Raw genomic sequence first — 27,468 nt, 5'->3', positions numbered from 1 at the left:
GGAGTTTGGGGTTAGCAGATGCAAACTAGTATATATAGGATGGATAAACAACAAGGTGCTACTGTATAGCACAGGGAACTATATGCAATATCTTGTGATAAACCATAATGGAAAAGAGTGTGCAAAGGAATATATATATGTGTGTATCTGAATCACTTTGCTGTACAGCAGAAATCAACAGAACATTGTAAATCAACTATACTTCAATAAAATATAAACAAACAAACAAACAAAAATACCATCCTATCACTTGCAACTCTTTGTACGTCTCATTTTAATAATGAGTTTCACTTGTCTGGGCAGAATTTCTCCCAGATCCTTCCTAAAAACCTGGCAGAGAAGCCACCCCTGGCGCCCTCACCATGCTCAGGGCAGCTTTGGACGCTCCTCAGTGGCTGCTGAAGAAGGGGAGAGAGTCCCGGAAGCTGGTGTTGCTGGTGGTGTTTGTCGCTCTGCTCTTGGACAACATGCTGCTCACTGTGGTGGGTACGTGTGGGGGGCTTGGCGCTGGGGGTTAATTTGCTCTGGTTCCCAGAGGACAGCACATACCCTGTTAGAATTCAGCAGTGAACGGACTGGAGAATTTTTCTTTTTGTGCTTGAAAACACAAGGATTGCTGGGGATTGGAAGAAATGGCAGGAAATGGAGTCTGAAGCTTGCCAACCTTTGCTGAAAGACCCCAGAGGTTCAGAGAGCATCTGCCCGAATCTAAGGGGCTGACCCGGAGCCACAACTGACAATACTCTTCTTCCTCCCCATACTCTCTTCCTCAGGCGCTAATGACTCCAAGTGCCCTCTGGGATTGTCAGCATCTTCTCACCATGTTGCCTTTGTCTGCTCTGTCAAAATAACACACTTTATATGGATATCCAACTTCTTATCAAAACCTACCTTTCCTGTGGTTCATGCCCTCCCAGTCCTTCTTTTTCAGTTGGTAGTCTATTCATTTTTACATTCAGTTGTGCTGGTATATAAATGGGCGCCAACATGTTTCCCCTTCTGAGTAAAATACATGCTTTTAAACAAGAGTCTTCCTGAAACAAATTATAAATCCAATACAGTCAGTTCTTATTATTCATGGTGTTATGCTCTATAAATTTTCTGTGAACACTGGATTTAGTCAATACTAAATAATTTCTCCTCGGGGAAATACACACACACACACACACACACACCCCGCCCCCCATACATATGTGTGTGTGTGTGCACGCGCACATACACCGTATAGATTATAATCTTAAATCTTAAAAACAACACATCCTGGTAGATTGTATTTTCTGTACAAAAGAGAAAACGAACTTCAGAGGTGTTAAGTGACTTGCCTGAGGCGACCCCACTAACAGGTGCTGAGCTGGGATTCAGGCTGTTCCCAACTGGCCCCAGAGCTGGAGCTTCTTGCACCTCTCTGCCCTTCCCCGCCCCATGCTCTGCATCTCTGTGTGAGAGTGAAACAAGAAGGCAGAGCCCACCTTGTTCACCCTCAGCTGCAAAAGTGAGCATCTGGTGACTCTGTTTTCCACACTCTCTGCATGTATGTCTGAGAAAACCCATGGTGGCTTTGTGAGCATTGATTTTTGTGATTACGAACGTTGGCCAGTAGACGAATTAGCCAATATGGAATCCATGAATAATGAGGACCAATTGTATGATGGTTGGAATTCAGGTACCTGAGCTACTAGGGTAACCCGGGCAGGCACCGTCTTTGAGTAGGCCTCAGATCATGTCACTTAGACGCCTTCCTGAGCATGAGTCTGGACCTCCTGGTAATGTCCCTGAACGGACTAGCAGTCAGAAGACAGTCTGTCCTTAGCCCTCATTACTTGTTCTTCTTAACTTTCAGTGCCCATTGTGCCCACCTACCTATATGCCACAGAGTTCAAAGTCAACACGTCTCTGTACCCTGGGCCCACCACAGCTTCCCAGCCTGCCCTCACTTCTGCCTTTCCCACCATCTTCTCCTTCTTTGAAAACAACACCTTGGCTATGGAAGAAAGTGTGCCCAGTGGCATAGCATGGACAAGTGACACTCCCGGCACCATCCCCCCTCCGGTCACCGAAGCCATCCCAGCCCATGAAAACAACTGCTTTCAAGGCACAGAGTTCTTGAAGGAAGAGAACCTACGGGTTGGGCTTCTGTTTGCTTCCAAGGCTCTGATGCAACTTCTGGTCAACCCATTCGTGGGGCCTCTCACCAACAGGTATCTCAATGGGTACAGTGCCCCACAGGGTACTCAGGGGCTCAGACATAAGAGAATGGGCTGAGGTATCATAAAGGTGGTTAGAAGGGATAAAGAAGGAAAACTCACTTGTCTGCACCCCAGGGTGGTCAGCTGTTTGGGAAAGATAACATGATATTGATAAAATGACTTGGGCTTCAGATTTTCTTAATGATGTAATGACTATTGATTACCAAGAAGAGAACCAGGGAACAGAAGTATACTACTGGTATTATTTCAGTGCCCTGGAACATGGCTTGAATGGGGTAAGGTTAGAAATAGGACAGGCCTCTTGCAGGATAGAGCGCTGGCTTCTTAGTGCTTGTGTTTGGGATTATCCTCATGTTTCAGAAAGATATGCCTTCTGACTAGGTTATTTATCTTTTCTGGAAAAGAGGATTTGGGCCCTGACCAACAGGTAAATTTGCATGTTTGTTTATATGCATTCACATGTCCTATTCCATCTCTATACCTGCATTCGGAGACATGTTTTGCCATGCACTCAAATAACTGCATTTTTGTTCCCAATTACATGAAAAAATATAGTGCAAGTATACAGATGCCTATTGGACTTGTATCTTTTTTTCAATTCCCTTTTAGGATTGGATATCACATTCCCATGTTTGCTGGCTTTGTTATCATGTTTATCTCCACAGTTAGTAAGTAATTTGCTACCTCTTTTCTTCACTTCATTGATTAACTTTGATTTTATCACATGCATTACCAGGAATAGAGCAGGGTCAAGTTCGCTAATTCATCATCTGACTAAGTGACTTATGACACTGATTTAAATGCTTTACAGTTTTCGTTATGGGGACTAGAGCAGTAGAGGCAACTCAGTCTAGATGGCATTTGTATATCATGCTATAAAAGAACAGATACTTCACTTCCTTCAGCTTGGGAAAATTGTGAAGGCTGTTTTAATTTGTATGCTATAATGTGTATGTGTGTATCTATCAGTAATCCCTTGAATGAGTTTAGTACAAACCTCCCATCTTTTTTTTTTTAATAAATTTATTTATTTATTTTTGGCTGCGTCGGGTCTTTGTTGCTGCGCGCAGGCTTTCTCTAGTTGCAGTGAGGGGGGCTACTCTTCGTTGCAGTGCACAGGCTTCTCATTGTGGTGGCTTCTCTTGTGGAGCATGGGCTCTAGGCACGCGGGCTTCAGTAGTTGTGGCACGTGGGCTCAGTAGCGTGGCTCGCGGGCTCTAGAGCACAGGCTCATTAGTTGTGGCGCACGGGCTTAGTTCTCCGTGGCATGTAGGATCTACCCGGACAAAGGATCGAACCCATGTCCCTTGCATTAGCAGGCAGATTCTTAACCACTGTGCCACCAGGGAAGTCCAAGAACTCATGTTTTGAAAGCTTTTCTTATCTACTGAACTGTATATATTAAATAATAATTATCATTTCCATGCCATAACTAGTGTTGCTATGCTGAGTTAGCCTAACTCTAGCAAACGTTTGATGTTTAGGGGATCCTGTGTAGCATTCCTTCAGGGTTTTTAAATACTAAAATGAGGTTACTGATGCCCATCACTCCCCTGAAGGGCCCCCAGCTGGGAAACATGCTTAATGTAATTAGGAGCTAAATGGTGGCCCATGTTGGGGCACAAAGTGAAAAAGAAATTACTTTGGTCTTCCTAAATAGGGGGATCAACCATCCTAGTTTGCCTGTGATTGAGGGGCTTCCTGGGATGCGAGACTTTTGATTTTAAAACCACAGAGGTCCTGGGCCAACAGAGATAAGTTAGTCACACCATTCTCAAAGGACATAGGGGTAGCAGACCCTGAACAGAGTGGAAATCAAAAAGCCTGGCAGAAAGCATTGGAGGCCTGGCCAGGAGAGACCAATCATTTGCATGTTTGGGAGATGGTGTACTCATGTCGGGAAGTCATGGGAGAAGATTATAAACACAACGAAAGACATCTAATGAATGGGCAAAGGGATTCAGATTATGCTGATTCAGACACTTTGGGAGGGAGTCCTCTCTTTCTGTGGTGTTGTCCTGGAATTGGAGATGAGACATGTCTGGACCCACCAACCTTACTACCAATGCCCTGTAATTTAGTTGTTGACAACATATTCCTGTTTGGTTCTCAGTTTCGTGTATGTTAGTCTCTGGTAGAATGAATCTCTTCAAGGGCATGAACTGGATATTCTCTTTATTTCACATCTGCTACAGAGTACAGCACAGCTGCATGGTCAGTATTACTTAATAAATACTCACTGATCTGATTTGGCTAAAAGGTCCTCCAATATTAGGGGAAGGATATGACTGGATTACAAGATATTATTTTCTACTCAGTACCAATGGTCCTTCAAGTACACATAGCTTTTGTCCCACACTCCAGATGACTCAATGGGACCCAACAATGGCAAAGATCAGATCTGGGTATTGCATATAGAGGATCCAGAAGTAGGGTCCAGGGACCAGTTCTCAGCCCAGGGCATTGGGTTTCATGCACAGCCCTGACTCCAGTGGACAGGATGTTGGGTTTTAAGCAGGAAATGTGGACACTCAGCCTTCCATCCACTGTGTGGTGAATTAGTTTATGCTTTGGTTTCTCTGTCTTCATGCCAATTAAAATGCAATCCTAATTAAGGGGGAAGGATTAGAAAGACCACTCCGAAAACAGGGAGCAGTGATCATGCTTTATTAAAACATACGCATAATGGCTCATGTCTATAGTATCATGAGTCCATTTTCTGGTGGCCTGGGAATCAAAGGCATTTTTGCTAACTGGAGCATTCTTGCTATTCTCTTTGCCCAGTGTTTGCTTTTTCTGATACCTATACCCTGCTCTTTGTGGCCCGAACTCTTCAAGGCATTGGATCTTCATTTTCATCTGTTGCAGGTAACGCCGACATCTTACACACACACACACACACACACACACACATCTCTCACCACCTCTTACTACCATCAGACCCTATAAGATTTATATGAAGACATTAAGGAAAATATCATCATAGTTGTGATTGTTGCATAAATTGTGATATGTATCTCTGCATAGTTGCGGAAATTGTGATTTAAAAACAAGATAATTGTAGAGTTGCTGGTAGTGCCTGTAAATCCCTAAGCATGACATAATTTTCTTTGGTATTTAGATGCTGCTAGCTCAGGTCAGGCCAAGCCCAAGGTAAAACTGTGAAGTATGCCAGGTTTTGATTTAATGCCACTCTATGGTCTTTTCTCTGTCCCCCTCTTACCATTTTATAGAAGTAATAAAGTTAATACTATTGGTAATACCATCACAGTTTGCAAAGTACTATCAAATACAATATTTAATGTAACCCTATGAAGCGGAGATTTTATGACATTTTACACATGAGTAAATGGGCATAAGAGTCCAGCCCACACTCTCTCCCAAGTGCTTTCATACTCTTCCCTGGGCATCCCCATCGAATAGAGCAGTGCTCTGTGTCCATAGGTTTTCCCTTCCTTGACCTACTCCATATCCACGGATTCAGGGAAATGTACTAGGAAATGATAAAACAATATGAAATGCAGGATCACTGGACAATGGTATTGTGCATTACCCTTCCCAGAGACTTCTGCACTTCTAATGATATCCTGAACAGAAGAAGTGAGCAAGGTGGGCATTTGGGGGACCTGTGGGAGGCAGTACTTGCAAAATACTATGGGTTAGGTTCTATAAAACCCCCAAAACTGAAACTCTAGCTAAGACGACCCCTGAAGATATACTAGGGGCAAGACCAAGGACTCAGTGAGAGAGGCGGAGACTATGCTAATTCTACCTGCCTCTCTCCTTTCAGGTCTTGGGATGCTGGCAAGTGTCTACACTGATGACTGTGAGAGAGGGCAGGCCATGGGAATTGCCTTGGGGGGCCTGGCCTTGGGAGTGCTAGGTAAGTGGCACTGGCCCCAGGTCTGGGTTCAGGAGCATGAGCTACAGCAGACTCTTCGGAGACAGTCCCAGGAGGCAGGTGTTTCTAAGGTCATGGACAACAGCATCTTTCTTCCTTCTCTGTCCAACCATGTTTTGAGTCCTTCTGAAATTCTGCCCAGGAAAAGCAGAATCTCTTTCCCCTTGGGGAGCTGAACAGCCCATAAGGGCCTGGGAATGGTCCAGAAACCTACTCTATTCAAGGGAGTGAATATCTGCAGGTTAGTAGCCACCACCTTACCTCTGCTTCCGTATGTGGCCAGTGCTCTCAACATGAGAACATGCTCTTTGTAGGGTTCTGTGCTAAATATATACATAATCTCTTTTATTCCTCACTACCACACTGTAAAAGAGGAATGATCGTCCTCATTACACAGATGAGGATAAGAAACATTCATAGCCATCCAGGGTCACATGGCCAGGAAATGCCAGAGCAAGGAAACAGACTCAGATTTTCTGGGATCGAATGCCAAGCTCCAAACCATAAGCTTATACTTTCTTTGAGGTTCATCCAAAGACTGGTTTAATTGACTAGTCTAACAAGCCACAAACTTTTACTGAGTACGTATTGTGTGCCAAGCACAGTGCTGGCACAGAGGGGATATAGGTCAGAAGGCTCAGGCATGCTTCCTGCCCTCTAGGAATTTTCTAGCTAATTGAGAAGAAAACACCAAAAATCTCTTCCCTGGCCTATACCCTGCTCTCTACCACCACGGCGAGGAGAGGGAAGCAAAGCCCTGCTCTTCGTTAGTATCCACCTCCCCAGACACCCAAGCTAACACTTTGGTGCATCCTTGTCTCCTTTATCACCTCTCCCTCCCAAATGAATAAGCCTGTTATACCCTCCTCAGCCACTTGCTCAAAGCCAGCTCCTCATCACGTCTCAGGTGGAACAAGGCACCAGCCTCCTGCCTGATCTGCACACTGTCTCCTTCCTCCAAGGTGCCGCCAGAAGAAGCTTCCTATGCCCAGAGCTGGTGTTTCTCCCCTGCCAAAAAGCACTGCTGTTTCTCCCTAGCCCACAAGGCCAAGTACATGCTTTATCTGGATATACAGGGCCCTTGGCTATTTGGTCTCAACCCTCCCCACCTCTTCTCATCTCCCAAATACTCCTCTTCTAGTAACAGGGACTTTCTTCTATTTCTGCTCCATCCACACTCTCTTTTCTGACACCTCTGTGTTCTTCACACATGCTTCTTCCCCACAGGTATTGCCCAGTTGACAAAGCCCCTGTGGCCACCTGAACTCACTCTACTGTGATTACATAACGTTGTGTGGATGGAACACTTACTTTTCACCAATGTTATAATTATTTGGGTCCCCCCCATGCCCACACACACATTTCTTCCACTAGAAAGTGAGCCCCTTGGAAGTAGGTCTTCTTCATCTCTGAATCCTCAAAACCTCGTGTCCTCATGTGGAGCTCAGCCCCTAGCAGGCCATCAAAAGAAATGCTCACTGGGTATAGGAGGACAAGTCATGCTGGCTGGGAATCAGCCCCCCATCTCTGGAATCCATGCCTGTTTTGCTTTTCTAGTGGGAGCCCCGTTTGGAAGCGTGACATACGTATTTTGGGGGAAGACTGTACCCTTCCTCATCTTGGCCTTCCTGGCACTACTGGATGGAGGTAAGTCACCATCAGAGGCCACCAGGCAGGCGAGAGCCCAGGTCAGGCTGGGAGTGCATTATGCTGTGGTGTCCGTGTTGACATATTTGGGTGGATCGAGGACTGCCCCATCGTGAGAGAGAGGGAGGAAGCTCAGGGACTTAGATCTGCAAGGGGTAAGGTGCTGACAACGTGGCTGTTATTGGATCCTCCAACTAATAAGTAGACACACTGAGCTATTTCTCACTCCCTCTTCCTTTCTTAGCACTCCAGCTTTGCATCCTGCAGCCTTCCAAAGTCTCTCCTGAAGTAAGTGGATACCAAGCTCCATTGCCAAGAGAGTGATAGAATGGATAGATGCAGTGACCCAGGCCTGCCTAGACCATCCCTGTCAAACCATAAGAAGAAAGGGGAGTGGAGTTGGAGAAAGCATGAACTGTACTGGGTTCCCAATAGGGTCACGTTTAGGATAGCCTGAGGGATGGGGAAGGAGTCTGGCTTGTTGTTGGACCAAGATGGAGGAAGGGCCTTATAAAGAATCAAAGAAACCTTACTGAGTTATATATAATAACTCAGAACCAGGATGACAATGACATTGGGACCTGAGTATTTATAGTTATAATATCTCAGAGCTAAAGAAGACCTTGGAGGCCATCCAAACACTCTCCCCCGCAAAGCATACTTACAGACTGTCATTCTGTAGCAGTTAAATATCAGAGCTGGTATCTGTCTGACTCTAAGACAGAGATGGCTCTGGGAAATGTATACCAAGTCATGAAGAAAGATAAGAGAGTACAGACAATATGGGAATGTTTGATCTAAGGACCTTGATTTTGTAGCCAAGTCAGAAGGTAGTGTTGGTATCCTAGGGGCGCACTACTTGTGATTGGTGTCTGAAGTGGGGGGCAATCTTGTGGGGTCTGTGCTAGCTCCAAGTAATTAGTGTCAGAATTGAATTAAACTTTAGGGACACCCAGTTGGTTCACAGAGAACTGGAGAATTGCTTGGTGTGAAAAAAGCCCACCCATTTGGTATCAGAAGTGTTGTAAGTAGAAGAGTGATTTTCCTTTAGTACCTTTTTGAATAATTTTGATTTTTAGATGGTAATGTTCTATGTATTCAAAAAAGTATTTTTTTTCTGGCTGGCATACCAGTACTATATTTTATTCATTCTTCTATATTTGGGCATTTAGGTAGTTTCCAGTATTTTGCAGCTACAAATAGTGCTGCAATGAATAAACTTGTGTATAGGCATTGTTATAGAGTAGGAGGTCATCTTTAGAGTAAATTTCTAAAAGTGAAATTGTCAGGAATTCCCTGGCTGTCCAGTGGTTAGGACTCCACACTTTCACTGCCGAGGGCCCGGGTTCAATCCGTGGTCAGAGAACTAAGATCCCACAAGTCACATGGTGCAGCCAAAAACAAAAACAAAGAAAAGTGAAATTGTTGGCTCAAAGGGTTTATTGGACTTTTTTATGTACATTTTATGAGTTAGATCTGTCTATTTACTTGAATTATATATGGGAGAAGGCATGATCTTTTTAGTTTTAGTATCTCTGAATATTGCAATCCACCCTGTGTGGATGCAGAGAGGGTTATCATATCAAAACTATTAAATCTATTACAAGATAGAATGTGGTAAACACCAGAGATAAGGACACAGTACTCAGGAAATTTGAAAGAGAGAGAAGTTCCAGCTCCTGAGTCAGGGAACACTGGATAAGAAGGAGCCATTTAAGCTTGACCTTGACGAATGGGTGAGGTTTGGACCTATGCAAAGGAGAAGGAAGGGAGTTTAGGAAAAGAAAACCATGACAACTGAGGGCCTGCTTGTATGCATGGAAAGAAGGTAGATGCTAAGTTTATCTGGAATGAAGTTTTTTGAGGGGTGCGGGATGTTATAATTGGACATTTAGGCTGGCATTTTAATCTAGATGTTCAGGCTCCTTTGGCCACACCAATCCAGTATGGCTTCACATGGTCAGAACAAAGCATTCAGAAAGCTTGAGCAGCTTTCTGAGTTGTTACCTCTAGGCTCACCTTTGGGATTCAGCACTCTGCCTGTCATCCCTCCTGGATGAATATTGGTGCTGGTAAGATCTAGTGGAGAAGCCCGAGGCCAGGAGTCCAGACACCTGTTGTCCAACGTTGGCCTTGCTGACAATCCACTCTGATCTGGTTGATGGTCATTCAAAGGCAGGAATCATGTCTGGAATATGTTGTCTTACTCTTTGTGACTGCCTTGCATATAGGGGCTGTGCGGCCACCAGCTCACTCTGTGACACTGGGCAAGTCACCTCCTCTTCTATGACGTGGGTGTCTGGTCTCTCCAGTAAGGGAGCTGACGTAGACGGTCTCTGAGGTCCTGCCTGCACGCTCTCAGATTCTGTGAAAACAGGAGCGATGTATACACTGTACAAATGGAAGTTTTTTGTTGTCCATGTTCTCAGAGTGCCAAGGGGACTCCCCTCCTCACACTTGTCAGAGACCCTTTTATCCTGGTGGCTGCAGGTAAGCTGACATTTGCCTCCCTTTGGGCTGGGAGAGTCTGAGTTTCAGGGCAGCCTCGGGGGCTCACTGAACCATCTCCCCAGGCTCCCTCTGCTTTGCCAACATGGGGGTGGCCATGCTCGAGCCCACACTGCCCATCTGGATGATGCAGACCATGTGTGCCCCTGAGTGGCAGCTAGGTAAGTGACCTTGGTCCCCAACTCGGGCTTGGGCAGAGATGCGTGCCATGGGCCCTTTCTCAGGTAATCGGCAAGCATCATCAGGGCCAGGTCTTCAGAGTCACAGAAGGACAGTGTGCTTCCTTCACAGAATTACCTTCCCTGCCCACACCTGTGAATCAAGCCTGATTTAGTGGGCAGTCCCTTCAAGAAGCAGGCCGAGGACCAGTTCTTTCAGGGTTACTTGAGAGGCTGCTTCCTGGGCTTGAAGTCCTAAAAATTTCTGTCCAGTAAAACATAACTCTCAACTTTAAAAAAAAAAAAAAAAAGGAGAAGAAGAAGAAAACAAGAAGCAGGCTGAGAAGCGCAGGGTTGGGGGGCATTGATGGGTGATGGAGGGGCAACATACCTAGCTGGGTGGATGAATAACTTCTAGTCCAAAGACCTGGGGTTTTGGGCTTCCCTGGTGGCGCAGTGGTTGGGAGTCCGCCTGCCGATACAGGGGATACGGGTTCGTGACCCGGTCCGGGAAGATCCCACATGCTGCAGAGCAGCTGGGCCCGTGAGCCATGGCCGCTGAGCCTGCGCGTCCGGAGCCTGTGCTCTGCAGCGGGAGGGGCCACAGCGGTGAGAGGCCTGCGTACCGGAAAAAAAAAAAAAAAAAGACCTTGGGTTTTTATTTCTGCTCCATTGATTTGCTGTGCACACTTGTGAAAATCACAACTTTCTGAGCACCACTTTTCTCATCTCTAAAATGGACATCAGAATACTATCTAGCTCAGAGGGTAAATCTGAGGAACAAATGACATAATCTGTGCCAAAGCTTTGCACCCGTAGAATATTAACAAGGCGCCACCATCACCATTACTGATACGTTCTTCTTTCCCACTCCCTGTCCCCAGATTACCCTTTTGCTATCTTTTTACCTCTAAAAAGTGCTAATGGAGTATATTGTTCTGTGAGGGAGGCCTCTGGCCTCCTTTGCTCCATGGAGAGATGTCCACATGACTCATCTGAGCTCAGAGAGCAGGCTCTGGACCTTTCCAGGAAGCCTGAGGAAAGGGGACAGAGAAGGTTACGTGCAAATGGCTCAGTCACTGCAGGGAGGAGAGGCTTAAGTGGCCCGAGGGGAAACTGACAAGAACCTGATACAGCTTAATATACAATGAAAAGCACTAAATCTAATTTTTAGGGGACCAGGCTAAGCAAGGCTCCCAGCTGCACTCGTAGCCCTAAATTGAATTTTTTCTGGGCTGCAGCTGCCTCTGACCATGACAGTTAATTGAGTTAGTTGGTGCTCGGTGCAAATAAACATCCCCTGCCTCGAGGCTCTTGTAGCAGAGGGGCAACCGACCTTGGCTCAGAACGGCCTCTCTCCAGCCCTTCTTCACCCCATAGGAATATTAAAAGCAAACCAGCCATCAGCCAGTAACTGGTGAATTGCTGACTTTGGGTTTCATCGTAAACATCCTGACAGTTTCTATTAGGCAGCACTGTTTCCTGTCAGGGTACAGAGAAGCAGAGAGAGGCTGGTGAGACGCGAGGAAGCTCACAGGCCTGATGCCACCCAGTGCCTTGCGCAGGCGAGGCTGCAGTAGAAAGCCCTCAGGGGGGTAAGTGAGAGACTGAGAAGACCTTGTCCTCCACCATCCCTTACAACTTTGCTCAGTGCCCTCTGCATCTGTAAGTCTAACTTCAAATGTTCTCACCTGGAGAGTGTGTTAAAATTCAGATTGCGAGGCCCCATCCAGCAATTCAGCAGAAACAAGTTTGCATTCCTGGTGAATTTCCCAGGGATGCTGATATGGCATCAGCGACCACACTGAAAAATATTGCTTTCAATGCAGACCCGTCTCCAAGGTGTTGGCAGGAACAATTTGTAGTGTGTGACTGAACATCCTCCAAGTGGCCCATTGTGTGCCCACTACTCTCACCCAGTGGAGGAAAGAGCTCAGGCTTTGGAGACAAGTCCACCTGGGTTGAAATCCTGACCCAGCCACTTACTGGTTGTGTCCTTGGATAAGTTACTTAACATCTTCAAACTCCACTTTTTTTCATTTGTAAAAATGGAGGCACAGGCTTCCCTGGTGGCGCCGTGGTTGAGAGTCCGCCTGCCGATGCAGGGGACACGGGTTCGTGCCCCGGTCCGGGAAGATCCCACGTGCCACGGAGTGGCTGGGCCCGTGAGCCATGGCCGCTGAGCCTGCGCGTCTGGAGCCTGGTCTAGAGGCCACAACAGTGAGAGGCCCGCATACCGCAAAAAAAAAAAAAAAAAAAAAATCCCCCCCCAAAAAAATGGAGGCACTTTTCTGGTTGTTTTCAGGGTTAAATAGGTCTTTATATTCTAAAGGCATTAGCACAGTGCCTGGAATAGAGGATATAGTCAGGAAATAAAAATCATTACTGTTTTCATCATTGTTTTTGTTGAAATCACTTTGACAGTCACAGCTCTGTGTAATTCCCCACCCCTTGAAGATATGCTGTGAAATATATATGTGTCTGTAGACATATAGTCTGGAACACCTCTTTTGCACAAAATGCTACTGAATTGCAAGCTATACTCAGATCCTAAAGCACAAGCCACACTGACTGAGGAAAATCTCATTCAGGAAATCCCACACCACTTAAAATGATGTCAAGGAGATGTATCTAGGAGGCCTGTGGGCTTCGTACAGCTGCCCATTTCCAGATACCAGGTAGACAATTGAGTAGCTATACTATTACATTTTTTTAAAGCAATTAAACAGGAACACATGGTTACAGTTTGAAACAGATTGCCACCTGTACAGATAGACTAGACAAACACACTAAGGTGTGTTTCACCTCCAGCCCACAGAAGAGAATATTAAAAGCAAACAAGACCTCAGCCAGTAACTGGTGAATTGTTGACTTTGGGTTTAATTGTAATCATCATGACAGTTTCTATTAGGCAGCACTGTTTCCTCTCCATACAGTGAGGCAGAGAGAGGCTGGTGAGACCCAAGGAAACTCACACCACTCATTCCATGCAGTTCTTTATGCCAGAGCCATCTGTGCTGCCACACTGCTGGTGGGGTGGTGGAAACACCTGGAGTTGGAGGGAGAAGGTCTGGGTTCAAGTCTTGACCCTGTTACTCCCTGGTTATGATGATAATAGTTAAGGCCGATGCTCAGAGAGCACTTATTCTGTGCCAGGCACCTTGCAAAATGGTTGCTTTGCATTATCTCAATTAAGCCTTATCACCAGCCTATCTGGTAGCAATTATTATTATTCCCATATTTGAGAGATTTCTTAATCTGACCCAGTTTCCCATTGCCCTCCCAAATCCTGGGTCTTGTGGAAGTCCCTGCCATCAGCAAGTGTCCCTCTGCCCTCAGCCTCTTTTCTCTGAACACTTCTTTCATCTTCTTGCCCTGAGACCTGAATGTTTTCTGAGAACACCATTTTCCCACAGCCTTCTTGATGGAAGTTCATGTTCCTTTAGGCTTTGCTTTCTTTTGCTGCTTCTGAATCATTTCTTCTTCATTCTCCTTCAAAGGCCCTGACTCCGTTGAATATCATGTCGTTAGATTATACCACCCCACCCTTCTTTATTGCAGTTATCTACTGACCCCTGAGTTATCCCTTCTTATTCATTAAATCCACCAACACCTGGCTCATGTTCATTTCACCTTTATTCCTGTCACCACTTTTGCTGACTTCCATATCCAGGTGGATAACCTTGCCAACATCTTGGCCTATTCCTTGATCTACTGTCTTGCAATGATCTTCTTCTCCTCTCCACCTTAACCAATCAAACCTTCATATAATATTGACCTTGACCTCACCATTAATTGTAGCTTCTCTGAAATTTCACTTCCAAGCAGTGCAGTTATCACCTTACATATTCCCTGCTCAGGTATTCTAATACCCCTATATTAACACATTTTGGCTACACTGGGGTCACCAGTCCATTCAGTTCTTTCTCTGTTTCCCTCACTACTCATGTCCTCTCTTCTTTCTTTACTCAGCTTGGAGTCTGTCATGATGAATCCATGTCCATCATTAATGTCACTCCTTTGAAAGCATTGTTAATTTCTTTGCCCCACCCGCTCCCTCTGGGGTTGTCACATGGGAAGCCTTCACTCTGGTTAAGCCTATCTGGTTGCCGACTCCTTGCATGCCCCTGAGCAGTGAAATGGGGCTGTAGGAAAACACACACTAGGTAGGCTGTTGGTCTCACCTTATATTTATGGCCACAAATCTAAAGTGGGTTTTCACGCTGTTCAACAGTCTTTCTCTAAGTCCCTAGTTATGTCCTTCCTACTTTCCAAAAGGACTGGTTTAGACTTCTCCATTCAAACCTCCTACACACCCTCATCCCTTCACCTTCATCATCCTCAACTCCAAGTCATTGAGAAAATAGAAGCAACAAGAAGGGACCTTGCATGTTCTCATCACTACATATACTTACTTCCCTGTACCTGTGCCTACATCCACTGCCTTCTCTTTATGGTTGGAACATCCCAGCTCCTTCAGAGGTCAAACTTCTTTTTTCTTTTCTTTTCTTTTCTTCTTCTTTTTCCTTCTGGATTCCATCTCCTCCTACTTCATTGGCTATTCCTTACCACCTTTGCCATCTCCTCCTCGTTTGTTAACTTTTCAAGGTAAGAGCCCCAGAAGGCTCAGTCCATAGATATCTCTTCTTCTATCTCTGATCTTTCATGATTGATCCCAGCCATTCCCATGGCTTTAAGAACTAATTGGTAAACCAATTAGTCGAACCCTTATGTCTGTGCGTAGGATCTCTCCTCAGAACTCTAGACTTGTCCACTCAATGGGCCTTCCTATTTGCATTAAGTGTTTTTGTTTGTTTGTTTGTTTTTCTTGCTAAAAACCTTCTGTTTTGGTTATTCAGTTCTCAGCTTAAATGTTACCTTCTCAAAGAAGCCTTCCCCGATCCCCTAAATCTAAGTTAACCCTTATTCCTGGTCACTCTTCCATACTGCCACATTAAACTTTCTTCACAGAACTTATCACTTGTCAAAATTATCTTTTTCATTTATTTGTTTACTTGTTTACTGTCTATCTCCCTCCCTTGGAATGTAAGCTCCCTGGAAGCCAGGATTTTGTCTATTTTATTCACCCTTCTAATCCTGGTCCCTAGAATACCTGGTACATAGTAAAAGCTCATTAAAAATGCTACATGAATGAATAAATGAAAGAATAAATCAGTGATGCTCAGAGAGGGTAAATTCCCCATGGTCACAGAGCTAAAAAGTGGTCAAGCCACAGTTTGAACTCAGCAGCAAAGCCCATGTTCCAGGGTACCTGACTCTACTGTCACCAAAAAACGATGTGATAAGGGCTTCAGTTTACAAAATCCTTTTACATACATTTATCTAATTTGCTCCTTAATGTAATTTGGTATGATAGAATCACAGCTTTGTTTTTCCTAGATGTGGAAGCCAAAGCTCAGAAAGGTTTAGTAACTTATCCAGAATCACTGTCAGAGGGAATTCCATGGTGGTCTAGTGGTTAGGACTCTGCGCTTCCACTGCAGGGGGCATGGGTTCAATCCCTGGTCAGGGAACTAAGATCCCGCAAGCCTTGAGGTGTGGCCAAAAAAAAAAAAACATTCACTGTCAGAGCAATAGAAGGGCAGGTAAACAGCAAGGCAGGAATTTTACTCCCTAGGAGGTATGTAAGTCTTTCTCTAAAGCTCATGCTCTTATGCTGATAATCATGGGTATATTATACATGAGAATGGCTCATCAAAGCCATTCATCAGGAGGTCCAAGAGGGGAGCTAAAAGCACGTTAAATGTGTTGAAGCTAAACACAGCCCTGCTCTTGAGGAAAGCAGAGTGTGGAGCCCTATGTCATCTGCCCTGGGTTTGCACAAGGATCTCCAACCCACAGAACAAAGTGGTTTGGGATCCTTGAAGGTAACAGGGGGACTTCACTGTCCTGTAAGAAACAAGGTGTTTCAGAGTAGCTGGGTACATTCTAAGGTAAGGGCCTGTGTCTTTCTACAGGTCTAGCTTTCTTGCCTGCCAGTGTGTCCTACCTCATTGGCACCAACCTCTTTGGCGTGTTGGCCAACAAGATGGGTCGGTATGTAGCATGGGGATCTGGGAAAAGTCAGGTGGGAGAGTCTTCTGAGGTGTTCCCTGCACCTGGGATGATGAATAATAGCTTCTCTGAGGTTGAAAGTTTAGAACAAGTACACACAGATAAAAACTGCCCACTGGGAGGATGGGGATGGGTAGATGGTAAGGGCAATATAGAGAAAGGATGGTCCTGAGCTGGCTGCTATAGAAGAGGCAGTGAATATATGAGAGACAACCTTTACTATCCAGTTGTTTGTTGTCCAGTTGAAGAGATAAAATAATTCCACAGAGAACAGGTATGAAGAAAGCAGTACCTTGGGGCAGTGGTTGTCAAACTGTATTCCATGGACCCCCAGGGAGCTCTACAGGTGTGCCTCAGAGGCCACCAAGTGGAAAGGATTGGGGGCTAAGAGGTATGAGTCTGGTTTCTGTTCCTCCACTACGTGAGAACACCTTTAATTTTACCGTTGGAGTTCAGCACAAAGATTTAAAAAATAAGTTTAAAAACCATTGCCATAGGAAATCAGAGAAGGAAAGAAGTTTGGGATGTTTTGTGGTTTTTGAGATGGACCCTGAAGACCAGATAAAATATGAATAGGTGAGAGGTAGGCTGAATCGGGAAACAGCAGAAATTAAGTTTGAGGATTATCCCCAAGGGGCAAGTACCTTCTGAGTCAGCTGCTTCCTCTTCTAAGGGAAGGAAGACTATGTCCCATTGCTCCTCATCTGCTTCTACTGGAAAGAGGTGTGGAGTCAGGGAAGAGATGAGGGGCCAGGAAGGGACAGGACAAGGGCTCACCTGGGCATAAACTGGTCATGTAGAGATGTGTTTACCTTCTCATATCCTAAGGGGTTTCTGGAAGTAGGGGTGGTAGGACTGGCCAGTGTGTTGCTGATGGGGTGGCAGGTGGAAGGGATCTCTCCCCTTTGCACTGTTTAATGATGGCTGTTTTCTTCCAGGTGGCTGTGCTCCCTGATTGGGATGGTGGTAGTAGGTACCAGCTTGCTTTGTGTAAGTATAATAAGGTCTTGTTGAGAGAGAGAGAGAGAAAGAGAGAGAGAGAAACCCAGACATTTAAAGACCACTTTCCTTTGAAATGAGCAGAGGGTTGACTTGGCAAGGATTGTCAGAAAGACTGTTTCTGTGTAGGTAGGAATTTAGCACTGGGGGAGATGCCACCAGTCATCCCATTGAAAGGAGGTGGGGAAGGAGAGGGAGAGGGCAGTGGGGCAGCTGGAGACAGAGGTCTGAGGCTTTATGGATGGGCACATGAAGCAATACATGTGGTATCTATTTCTGGGGTCTGTAAGCTGGTGCGTTTTATGCCTTCATTTACTCATCTCACCCTGACAGGACCCCATAAGCCACCAGGGGAACCATTATCTGTGCTCCCATCTCTAGCACCAGAATGTTTGGTAGAGGAAGAAACAAAGAAGGGCTCTTCCATTTCCAGGAGTCCCCTGCAAGCTCTCTAAGCCTTCGTTTTCTCCTCTCCACCATAAGGATCAGAAGCACGCTTGCCTCGTAGGCTTGAAGGAGAATAAGATGGCTGTAAAGCACTGAATACAGTGCTCAGGAAAGGCTGGAGGTCCTCATCGGGAGCACAAGCTCCGTGTTCAGTCCCAGCTTTGTCACTTGCTCCTCGTGTGACTTTGAGCTTGTTCCATCACCTCCCTTTACTCAGTATCCTCATCTGTGTACAGAGGATTCTGGTAGCACCTCACAGGGTTACCCACACCAACTGCAGCCGTGTCTGGCATGTAGTGAGCCCACAGTGAATTTTAACCAGTACTAGTGATAAAATAGAAACAGCCCTTGAGGATTCACCCCTAAAATTGTTTATAGCCACTAACATCTAAATGGTATGTGAAACCTCTAAGGGGTGAGTGTGCTGGAATAGCAGGTTTGGGTGACAGATGCCCAGGGAGGGAGGTAAGGAACCAGCAAAAGAGGAAAAGAAGGCTTCCATGGGGGGTGGATGGGGAGGGCAAGAGAATGAGTTTCACAAGCTTGCTGAAGCAGCAATGCAAACCACGCCACCTGCCCTGCTAGCTCATAGGTAACTGGTTGTTGGCATTTCTTCTTTGTCTTCTTGCTCCATGGGCTCCCAATTAGGGTTTAAGTAAAACCTCTGGATGATGTTGCAAATAGAAAAGAGAGGAAACTCCACTCAGTGAAGAGTGAGGATGGAAGTATGTGTCTGGGTGGAGGGGATAGAGCAAGGGGAGGAAGAGTCCAGGCAGCAGAAAAGGGCCATTGTTACGGTTTCCTAGAGTCAAATCCGAGGTTCACACTTGATCTTACCACTTATGTTCTGTAATTCTCGATAGGACCTTTAACCCAAATGGCACCAATCTAGTTTTCCTATCTTTAAACGGAAGTAAAGGTTCTTTTTCATCAGGAGGTATAAGAATGCACGGAGATAATGTCTGTGGCACGTAGCGCCTGGTCGATGATGCATTTTGTAGGAAAACTCTTTTGTTTTTGTGCTGCTTCCACCTGACCCAGCTGGACTCCTGAAGAACTCTTCCTCCTTTCCTGCTGCAGGTTCCTCTGGCTCGTAATATTTTTGGTCTCATTGGCCCCAATGCAGGGCTTGGCTTTTCCATAGGTAAGAAGTGCCCTTAAAGGAAACTAGAAGCCCCTGAACGTTGGCTTTGGGTCGGATCAGAGGGGGTATGTGGAAAGGCAGAAGAAGCAGGAGAGTGGCTGGCAGGGGTATGGAGAGATGGGCTCATACCTCCTGGTGGGAATGGGCGTCAGTCCTGACGGGAGGACAGACAGCAGGCAAAGGCAGTGGACTAAAGGGGGGAGGAGGAGGGGGGATGCCACACACAGGCAGGGGGACTGTGGGTAGAGCTGACCACGGTGTCCTGCTTGCTCCGACCACAGGCATGGTGGATTCCTCTGTGATGCCCATCATGGGACACCTGGTGGACCTGCGCCATGCCCCGGTGTACGGGAGTATCTATGCCATCGCTGACGTGGCTTTTTGCATGGGCTTTGCTATAGGTATGTTGGTGGAGGGATGGGGGAGCACCAGGACCTGGTACCCCACTCTCCCTTTATCTACCATATACCAGGTAGAAGAGGCTGATTCTCCTAGGGTTCTGGAGATATTTGACCCTGGGACGTCCCCTGGGTCACCTGCTGCCCCTAGCGTGGTGTCCTCTGTGTGATCAAGACTCAATAAATACTTTTAGATTTGCTTTATTCCTCGCAGGCCCATCCACTGGGGGTGCCATTGTGCGAGCCATTGGCTTCCCCCGGCTCATGGTCATCATCGGGGTCATCAACATCATCTACGCTCCTCTCTGCTTCTACCTGAGGAGCCCCCCAGCCAAGGAGGAGAAGCTTGTAAGGGACTCTGACGACTGCTGAAAAAATAATCATCTTCTGTTTCTTTCCATGTCTCTCATCCCTTTTTATCCCGTGCTCTTACTTCCTCCCTCTTTGATAGGCTCTCTGCTCTGCCATGTTTTCCAATGCCCCTTTTGTCTCTCTCTTTCCCTTGTGCCTTTCCTTATTTTCCCTTCTCTACACAACCGCTTTCTCTCTTACACTGGTCAGTTAGGAAGGGTCCTAAGTACAGAAGGAAAATGGGATGCTTGTAAAGTGTTGGGGTCAGGGATCATCCAAGGCATCCTATATTTGCTGTAGTTACTGGCAAAGTGTGAATTACCAAAGCATGCCCACAAAATGGACAGAATTCCACTGGGCACATTCATTCATTCACTCACATCTGTCATTGTCCTTACCAGGTCATTTCTTAAAGCACAAACACCCCAGGGGAGAGAACCACAGCATATGATTTTAGTTAATAAGATACTTTCCTCTTACCGCAGCACGAGCACCCTGAGGGTCTGGGTGGGTTAGGGATGGATGTGGAGGCTGCTTAAAGGAGCAAAAGATGACGTGAAAGTCTGGTGGGAGGTGGTGGCCATTTCAGCTTGCTCCCTGCTAGAGCCTGTACTACTGCTGAAAGGATTCAATTAAAAGCATATCAGATGATTGTCTTGACTAGGGTGACTACACCTTGGTCCCTTGGGTGGCCTATGCACATACATGAAGCAGAGCAAGGGTCCTTTGCTGGTTTCTTGAGTCTTTTCTGTGCAGCACTAGACTTGGATGAACTAGTTGGGGAAGGGGATGGGGAAGCTGGTGAAGGATGTGCAGTGATTTCTCTTCCTGCCTCTTGCTGCAGGCAGTTCTGAGCCAGGACTGCCCCATGGAGACCTGGAGACACGCAGCCGAGAAGCACATGAGGGAATTTCCTCTGGGGGAGGACAGCGATGAGGAGCCTGGCTGTGAGGAGTAGCAGCAGAAACTGGTCCCTGGACCTTGTCACGTGAGGCTCAGACTTCAGTGACTGCCTCGTTCCCTGGATGCAGATCTCCACGGGCTGTTCTTCACTTCTATCTCCCCTGGTGTCTCTTCCTCCCCTCCCATGCATGCTGTTCCCAGGTTCTCTCCTCACCGGTGTCACCTGTAGCTCTCCCTCTAAGCTTTGATGCCTCAGCTAGCCCACCTTCTGTGGGAGGATAGAGTGATGCTCCCTCCTCGGGTTCTGTAAGGCGGTGTGGGTTCTACGAGGGGTGACTCACTTCACGGAGGCGGCAGTGAGCCGTGTTCCCTGAAACCAGTGGGGTGGCTGCCAAGACTCATTTCAGCTGTTATCTGATTTTCTCTGGCACCTTCCCAACAGACTATAAGAGTGTTGTCTTCTGTTCCTCGACGTGGTCCTCCCTCACTTTTCCCAGATGAGTTGAGGAAGCGTCCTCAACCTTGTATTGCTGCCACATTGCCAGTTTGGGAAACGTTTGCCTGGTTTTTATAAGCTGAGTGTTTTCTCTGTGGCCAAACCTACAGCTGCTGAAGTGAGTCTGCCCTCAGTGGAAGGAGGTCTCCTACTTTCCTCATTACTAAATGGAAAGGAAAAGAGCCTGCTTCTCTTATGCTTGAGTTACTGACTTTCTCATGATGTCCCCTGTGGGTTTTGTCTCCCTTTCCTTAGATTTCTTAGATTCTTAGAAATAAATGTAGGAGGACAGAAAACACAGTCTATGAACTCTAAGATTTCATGGGAACAAGGGTGAAGCAACTGTGCCGGAATCCCTTCCAACTGGGGTTTCCTAACACAAAGATTCTAATGAGGCATTGTCCACATTTGCTAATGAGTAAGTTGATCCCTGATTCAGACATGGCACACTGGATGCTCTTTTACAGCAAAAGAGAGTGTGTGGGCAAATACAGTAGGTACTATAAATATTTTGACATTTTCCTACCTTTTTGAAATAATTACTAAGAGATGGGGTTTCCAAGATATGGGAGACACGGCACCTACCCTTAGGTAGTCTTCCATCTATCTGAGCAAACTGGATATACATTGAATAAAAATGATCAATACTGCAAGTTTGTATATACACTTGTGTTCAAGTGTAAAGAGGCAGGGTTGCTCATGGTCTGGGTGGGGAATAATGGTGGAGATGGAGGCAGAGGCAGGAATGGAAAGACCCACAGGCACAGACTTGGGGCTCCTGGATATTAGATCGGGGTGTTCAGACTTTACTCTGGAATGGTGCCTGGGTCTGATTAGTGCACTCCTCTGCAAGTTTGGTGGGTTCAGTGCAAGTCCTGAATCATCAGAACACATTCAACCTTAGCCTCAATGAATTCTTACCACTTGGACAATGGATATCTGATTTATGGGTGTGTTTTTAGGGGGTTGGCATTAACTAGACTTACCTGATTTGCAAAACCCGATGTATTTATATCATTTAGTCAGGATGGTATTGTCTCAGATTTTGAAGGAGCTCAAAGATAAAACTGGGAAATAATTTGTCAAAATATGTAAGCTGTGACTACAAATTTTACATTGAATACATGTCCACTGTGACTCCTGTACAAGGTGGGAGTGGGATACAGTAGGGTGTGGAGGGGTCAGGGGCACCAACAACAGGGCTCTTTTGATTCTCACATCCACATGGAGGACAGTTTATAGTTAAAGGATGGGCTTGTTACAGAAATTGTTCGCACATTTAAAAAAAGTAGGAAGAATTTTTAAAGGAGTAATTCATCTTTAACTTGTTAGTAAACGTTGAGCAACTTAAAACTTATATTTAAGGAGAAACAATGTATATAATTTATTCAGCCTTTCAAAATACTGTTGATAAGAGTCAACACCAAACACTACAAAGTGAGTCAGGACCCATTTTTTTATGATAGGTCAGAAATAGGTCATAAACGTAGCCTATATATAGAAGATTATTAAAAAAGAGAATATCATAAAAATAGAAAATGAATTAGTCTTTATCAATGGTTTTACAGAAGATAAAGAATTCATAGTAAACTTCATGCATTCACAGGTGACCCTAAGGTCTTCTAAAAATGAAAATACCAGCCCAGCAAAAATGAGCCACCAGTGTTTTTTTGTTTCTGTTTTTGTTTGTTTTTTGGGATTTTTGTGTTTTGGTTTTGGTTTTATTTACTGGTTTTGGGTTTGTTTGTTTTTTTTGTAAAAGTGGCAGAAAGAATCAGATGGCCTCTACTGTGGATGGCTGAAGATGTGTATTTTCCCCTTATGAAAGGGAGGAGCTGCAGAGACTATAAACATTTATAGGGTGAGAGGCCCCTAACTACCAATGAGATGCAACAAAGGAGACAGTGGAACTCATGAGCTATTGTGCTCAGTAGGCCAGAAAAATACTGGGAATTCTCAGAGTGTTGGAAACAAACCAGAAGACATTTTATTTCCAAAGTACAAAACCTGGAGTGCAAGGCAGAGTACCACAAGGCACAGGCAGTTACCACAGGCAGTAACTATGGAGTTGGAGAAAATGCAGAGGGAGCACATGAGATGATAAATGGCTGGCAGGGAGAGTGGTGTGGAGAGAGACAGGACATTTCTTATAGGGAGGGACCCAAACCCAAGGGGATGTGAAGAAAGTAGCTAAAACCTTTAAGAAAGGCCCCGTCTTGGTGTCAGCACCGAATCTCAGAACACTTCCACAAAGGGCTACTCCAAAAGCACTACAGAGCTAAGGCAAGAGTCGGTATTAGGGAATATTATCTCCCACTGTGTTGTCTGTCTTATGGAGTATCATTACTCCAAGATACAGCCCAAACTGAAATAAAATAAGTTTTCTAAGACTATTCGACCCTCTACCTGGAGGCAGCTCTGTAATGCTTGTGTAAGTCTGTCCTCTGAGGTTGACATGAAGAAAGGGCAATGTAGTCCACACAGCATGCCTAGGTGGCTCTGGATGTGATGCGGCTGAGTCTATCTTTGTCATCTCTAATACCTGTTTGTCCTCTACCTGTGGACTGAGCTTCATGGGTGATGCACCAAGGTCGCTGTGGCACACAACTTAGTCCTGCTGAGTGCACCCCTACAATCCTGTCTAAGGCAGAAAAACTTTCTCTGGAGCAAGGGAGGATTGGAACAAGGTGGCTTTGGCACACAGCACTCTCCCCCCTTGCTGTGAGGGAGAAATGCTGAGGTCATAAGGTGATAGAAGGAGGACCAAATCAAGAGTAAACAGAACTGGGCTTCCCTGGTGGCGCAGTGGTTGGGAGTCTGCCAGCCGATGCAGGGGACACGGGTTCGTGCCCTGGTCTGGGAAGATCCCACATGCCGCGGAGTGGCTGGGCCCATGAGCCATGGCCGCTGAGCCTGCGCGTCCGGAGCCTGTGCTCCGCAATGGGAGAGGCCACGGCAGTGAGAGGCCCGAGTACCGCAAAAAAAAAAAAAAAAAAAAAAGAGTAAACAGAACTAATCCTAGTCTAGCTCTGCCACTGACCAGCTGCTGTGTCCCGGGGCAGGTCATTTCACACCTCTGGGCTTTAGCATCATCCCCTGTAGATCAGATCTGGCTTTCTGTGGTTCCATCCTGCCGCTGGCTTATTTTGGGGCCACCTTCAGTGAGTGCCAGGGGCAGGGCCTGTGTGAAGAGCCTAAGGCAAAGATGAGACATCCAGACAGTGCTCCAGCGCACCTCAGAAATACAAATGTGACTTGAAGCTTGATTTCCTGTATTCAGGAAGTTATTGGAAATAAAATATGCACCTTCTTCTGCCTCCTTCTCCTTTTTTCCCTCCTTGTCCTCCTCCCCCACCCCCTTTTTCCTCTGTGTTCTTCTTCTGCTGGAGGGTGAAGAGTACAGTGTAAGCAGAGGCAAGAGGCCTGATCAAGGTCTGTTTGCATTTGTCCTCCAAACTGAGTCAGCATACAGTCTCCTGAAGTCACAGGCAAGGAAACTGAGGTTGTTTGGCCGAATCTTGCTTGTTTTGGTTACTCAGACTCTTAGCCCAGGCCAGTAACTGACAGCTATTCATAAAGGGAGAAGTGCAGGGCCCTGGGTGTGCTGAGGGGCAGCCAGACAGGGTGGATGCCACAACTGGTTGTTGAGCAAATCTTCATAGGAAAGCAAGAAGCTCTGTGTGTACAGGTGTAGCGCAGTATAGTAACATGACAATGTGCAGGTGGCCAGGTGCTCACCTTAGTTCTACCATGGAATCACGGGGTATCAGGGATCTGGGGACAGGACAGCAGTATTACAGAGCAAAGCAGGTGGCAGAACTCCTCTACATGTAAGCAAAGTGGCAATGAAAACGTCCTTATTTGTAAAGTGGGAAAAATAGCAATACTTTAGTAACAGGGTTGTGATGAAGATTAAATGAGATAATAATAAATGAAATAAGAATACGCTTTATAAATCACAAAGTCCTATCCAAGTGCTACTTTCTGTTATCAGTTAGTCCAACTCTCTTATCTTACAGAAGAGGAAACTGAGGTCCAACAAAGGAAAGTGAGTTTCCTAAGGTCATACACTAGAATGGAGCACAGTCTACATACAAATTCTTTATCCGATATATGAGTTGCAAATATTTTCTCCCTTTCTGTGGGTTGTCTTTTCACTCTCTTGATGGTATCCTTTGGAGCACAAATGCTTGTAATCTTGAAATCCATGTATCTATTTTTAATTTGTTGCTTGTGCTTTGTCATCATAGCTAAGAAACCATTGTCTACGCCATGGTCATGAAGATTTATACCTATGTTTTCTTCTAATAGTTTTTACGTTTATCTCTTATATTTAGATCTTTGATCTATTTTGAGTTAATTTCTGTATGTGATGTGAGGTAGGGGTCCCACTTCATTGTTTTACGTGTGGATATTCAGTTGTCTGAGCACAATTTATTGAAAAGACTATCATTTTCCCATTGAATTTTCCCAGCACTGTTTTGGAAAGCTAGCTGACTATAAATGTAAGGAGTTATTTCTGAGCTCCTAATTCTATTCCATTAATTTATTTGTCAGTCCTTATGCCAGAATCTCACTGTCTTGATTAATGTAACTGTGTAGTAAGTTATAAAATCAGATAGTTAAAAAAAACAAATAATTCCTCTGGTGTATGAGAAAAAAGCAGCAGTCTTTTGCTTCATCCTTCACCCCTGAATCCTATCCCCCACTTTCAAATTTTTATCTATTTTATCTATCTATCTATCTATCTATCTATCTATTTTTATGTCTAAGAAACCTACTTACTCAGCTCTTTCTTGATTTAATCTTTTGATGTCATCTACTGTCTTCTTTTAATGGTAGATGGGGATTTGATTTTTTTTTTTTTTTTTTTTTTTTTTTTTTTTTTTTTGCTGTACACGGGCCTCTCACTGTTGTGGCCTCTCCTATTGCGGAGCACAGGCTCCAGACACACAGGCTCAGAGGCCATGGCTCACAGGCCCAGCCGCTCCACGGCATGTGGGATCTTCCTGGTCCGGGTCACAAACCCGTGTCCCCTGCATCAGCAGGCGGACTCTCAACCACTGCGCCACCAGGGAAGCCCAGGGATTTGGTATTTTTACCAAAACATACTCCTTCCTTGCCCTCTAACCTCACAATTTATTAAATTAATAAGAAGTGTTTGCATTTTATGATCAAATTAGCATTACTCGCTGCTGAACCAAGGAATGTATTCTGATTTCATTCCTTTTTTCTACAACGTTTCATTTTTCCTACTGTTGATAATGCCTACTTTGCTTCCTTAGTTTTACAGATTGCTCTCATTCTTCTCAAGTCCTCCAACAGATAGATAAAGCCTCTCTGACCACTAATATCTGAGCATAGCATGTCATCACAACCCCAATCCTGGGCCTGTATCTGGAGAAAACCATAATTCAAAAAGATACTAGGATATGGTTCCCCTGTGCTCTTCCCAATGCATCACATCAGGGAATATGTGATATCTCTTATTATTGGTAATTTAAACCTTGATCACTTGGGTAAAGTGGTATCTGCCAGCATTAACTGAGTTTCTTTTTTAATTGAGGTACAGTAGATTTACAATGTTATATTAGTTTCAGGTGTACAACATAGTGATTCAACATTTTTATAGATGGCACTCCACTTATAATTATTATAAAATATTGGCTGTATTCCCTGTGTTGTACACAGCTTAGCTTATTTGTTTTCTACATAGTAGTTTGTACCTCTTAATCCTCTCCCTCTATGTTGACCCTCCTCCCTTCCCTCTCCCCACTGGTAACCACTAGTTTGTTCTCTATATCTGTGAGTCTGTCTCTTTTTTGTTATATTCACTAATTTGTTTTATTTTTTAGAGTTCACATATAAGTGATAACATACAGTATTTGTCTTTCTCTGTCTGACTTACTTCACTTAGCATAATACCCTCCAGGTCTATCCATGTTATTGCAAACGGCAAAATTTTTTTTTTTTTTTGTGGCTGAGGAGTATTCCATTGTATATTTATACTACATCTTCTTTATCCATTCATCTGTTGATGGGCACTTAGGCTGCTTTCATATCTTGGCTATTGTAAATAATGCTGCTATGAACATTGAGGTGCATGTATCTTTTCAAATTAGGGTTTTCCTTTCCTTTAGATATATACCTAGGAGTGGAATTGCTGGATCACATGGTAGTTCTATTTTTAGTTTTTTAAGGAACTTCCATACTGTTTTCCGTAGTGGCGATACA

The 27,468-nt window shown here is 45.1% G+C and overlaps 1 protein-coding gene across 2 annotated transcripts; it reads left to right on the top strand.

Annotated features, from left to right (window-relative positions):
* Positions 1 to 362: 362 nt before the first annotated feature.
* On the top strand, positions 363 to 20,793 carry SLC18A1 (solute carrier family 18 member A1; the record flags this gene model as incomplete). 2 transcript variants are annotated; one of them, XM_079705915.1, is made up of 15 exons in its annotated part: positions 363 to 486; positions 1,841 to 2,198; positions 2,817 to 2,875; positions 4,992 to 5,075; positions 5,998 to 6,090; positions 7,666 to 7,755; positions 8,000 to 8,043; positions 10,185 to 10,245; positions 10,329 to 10,424; positions 16,400 to 16,478; positions 17,435 to 17,486; positions 19,023 to 19,086; positions 19,368 to 19,487; positions 19,699 to 19,832; positions 20,680 to 20,793. In XM_079705915.1, the coding sequence occupies 15 exons, from the start codon at positions 363 to 365 to the stop codon at positions 20,791 to 20,793; spliced, it is 1,572 nt and encodes a 523-aa protein (XP_079562041.1). The 2 variants fall into 2 exon arrangements, with proteins under 2 accessions (XP_079562041.1, XP_079562042.1); XM_079705916.1 differs by lacking the exon at positions 10,329 to 10,424.
* Positions 20,794 to 27,468: the final 6,675 nt, after the last annotated feature.

Source organism: Hyperoodon ampullatus (assembly GCF_949752795.1).
Source record: "Hyperoodon ampullatus genome assembly, chromosome: 6".
Taxonomy (NCBI): domain Eukaryota; kingdom Metazoa; phylum Chordata; class Mammalia; order Artiodactyla; family Ziphiidae; genus Hyperoodon; species Hyperoodon ampullatus.
Note: the sequence above shows the minus strand (reverse complement) of the source record. Positions and strands in the feature narration are given on the sequence as shown.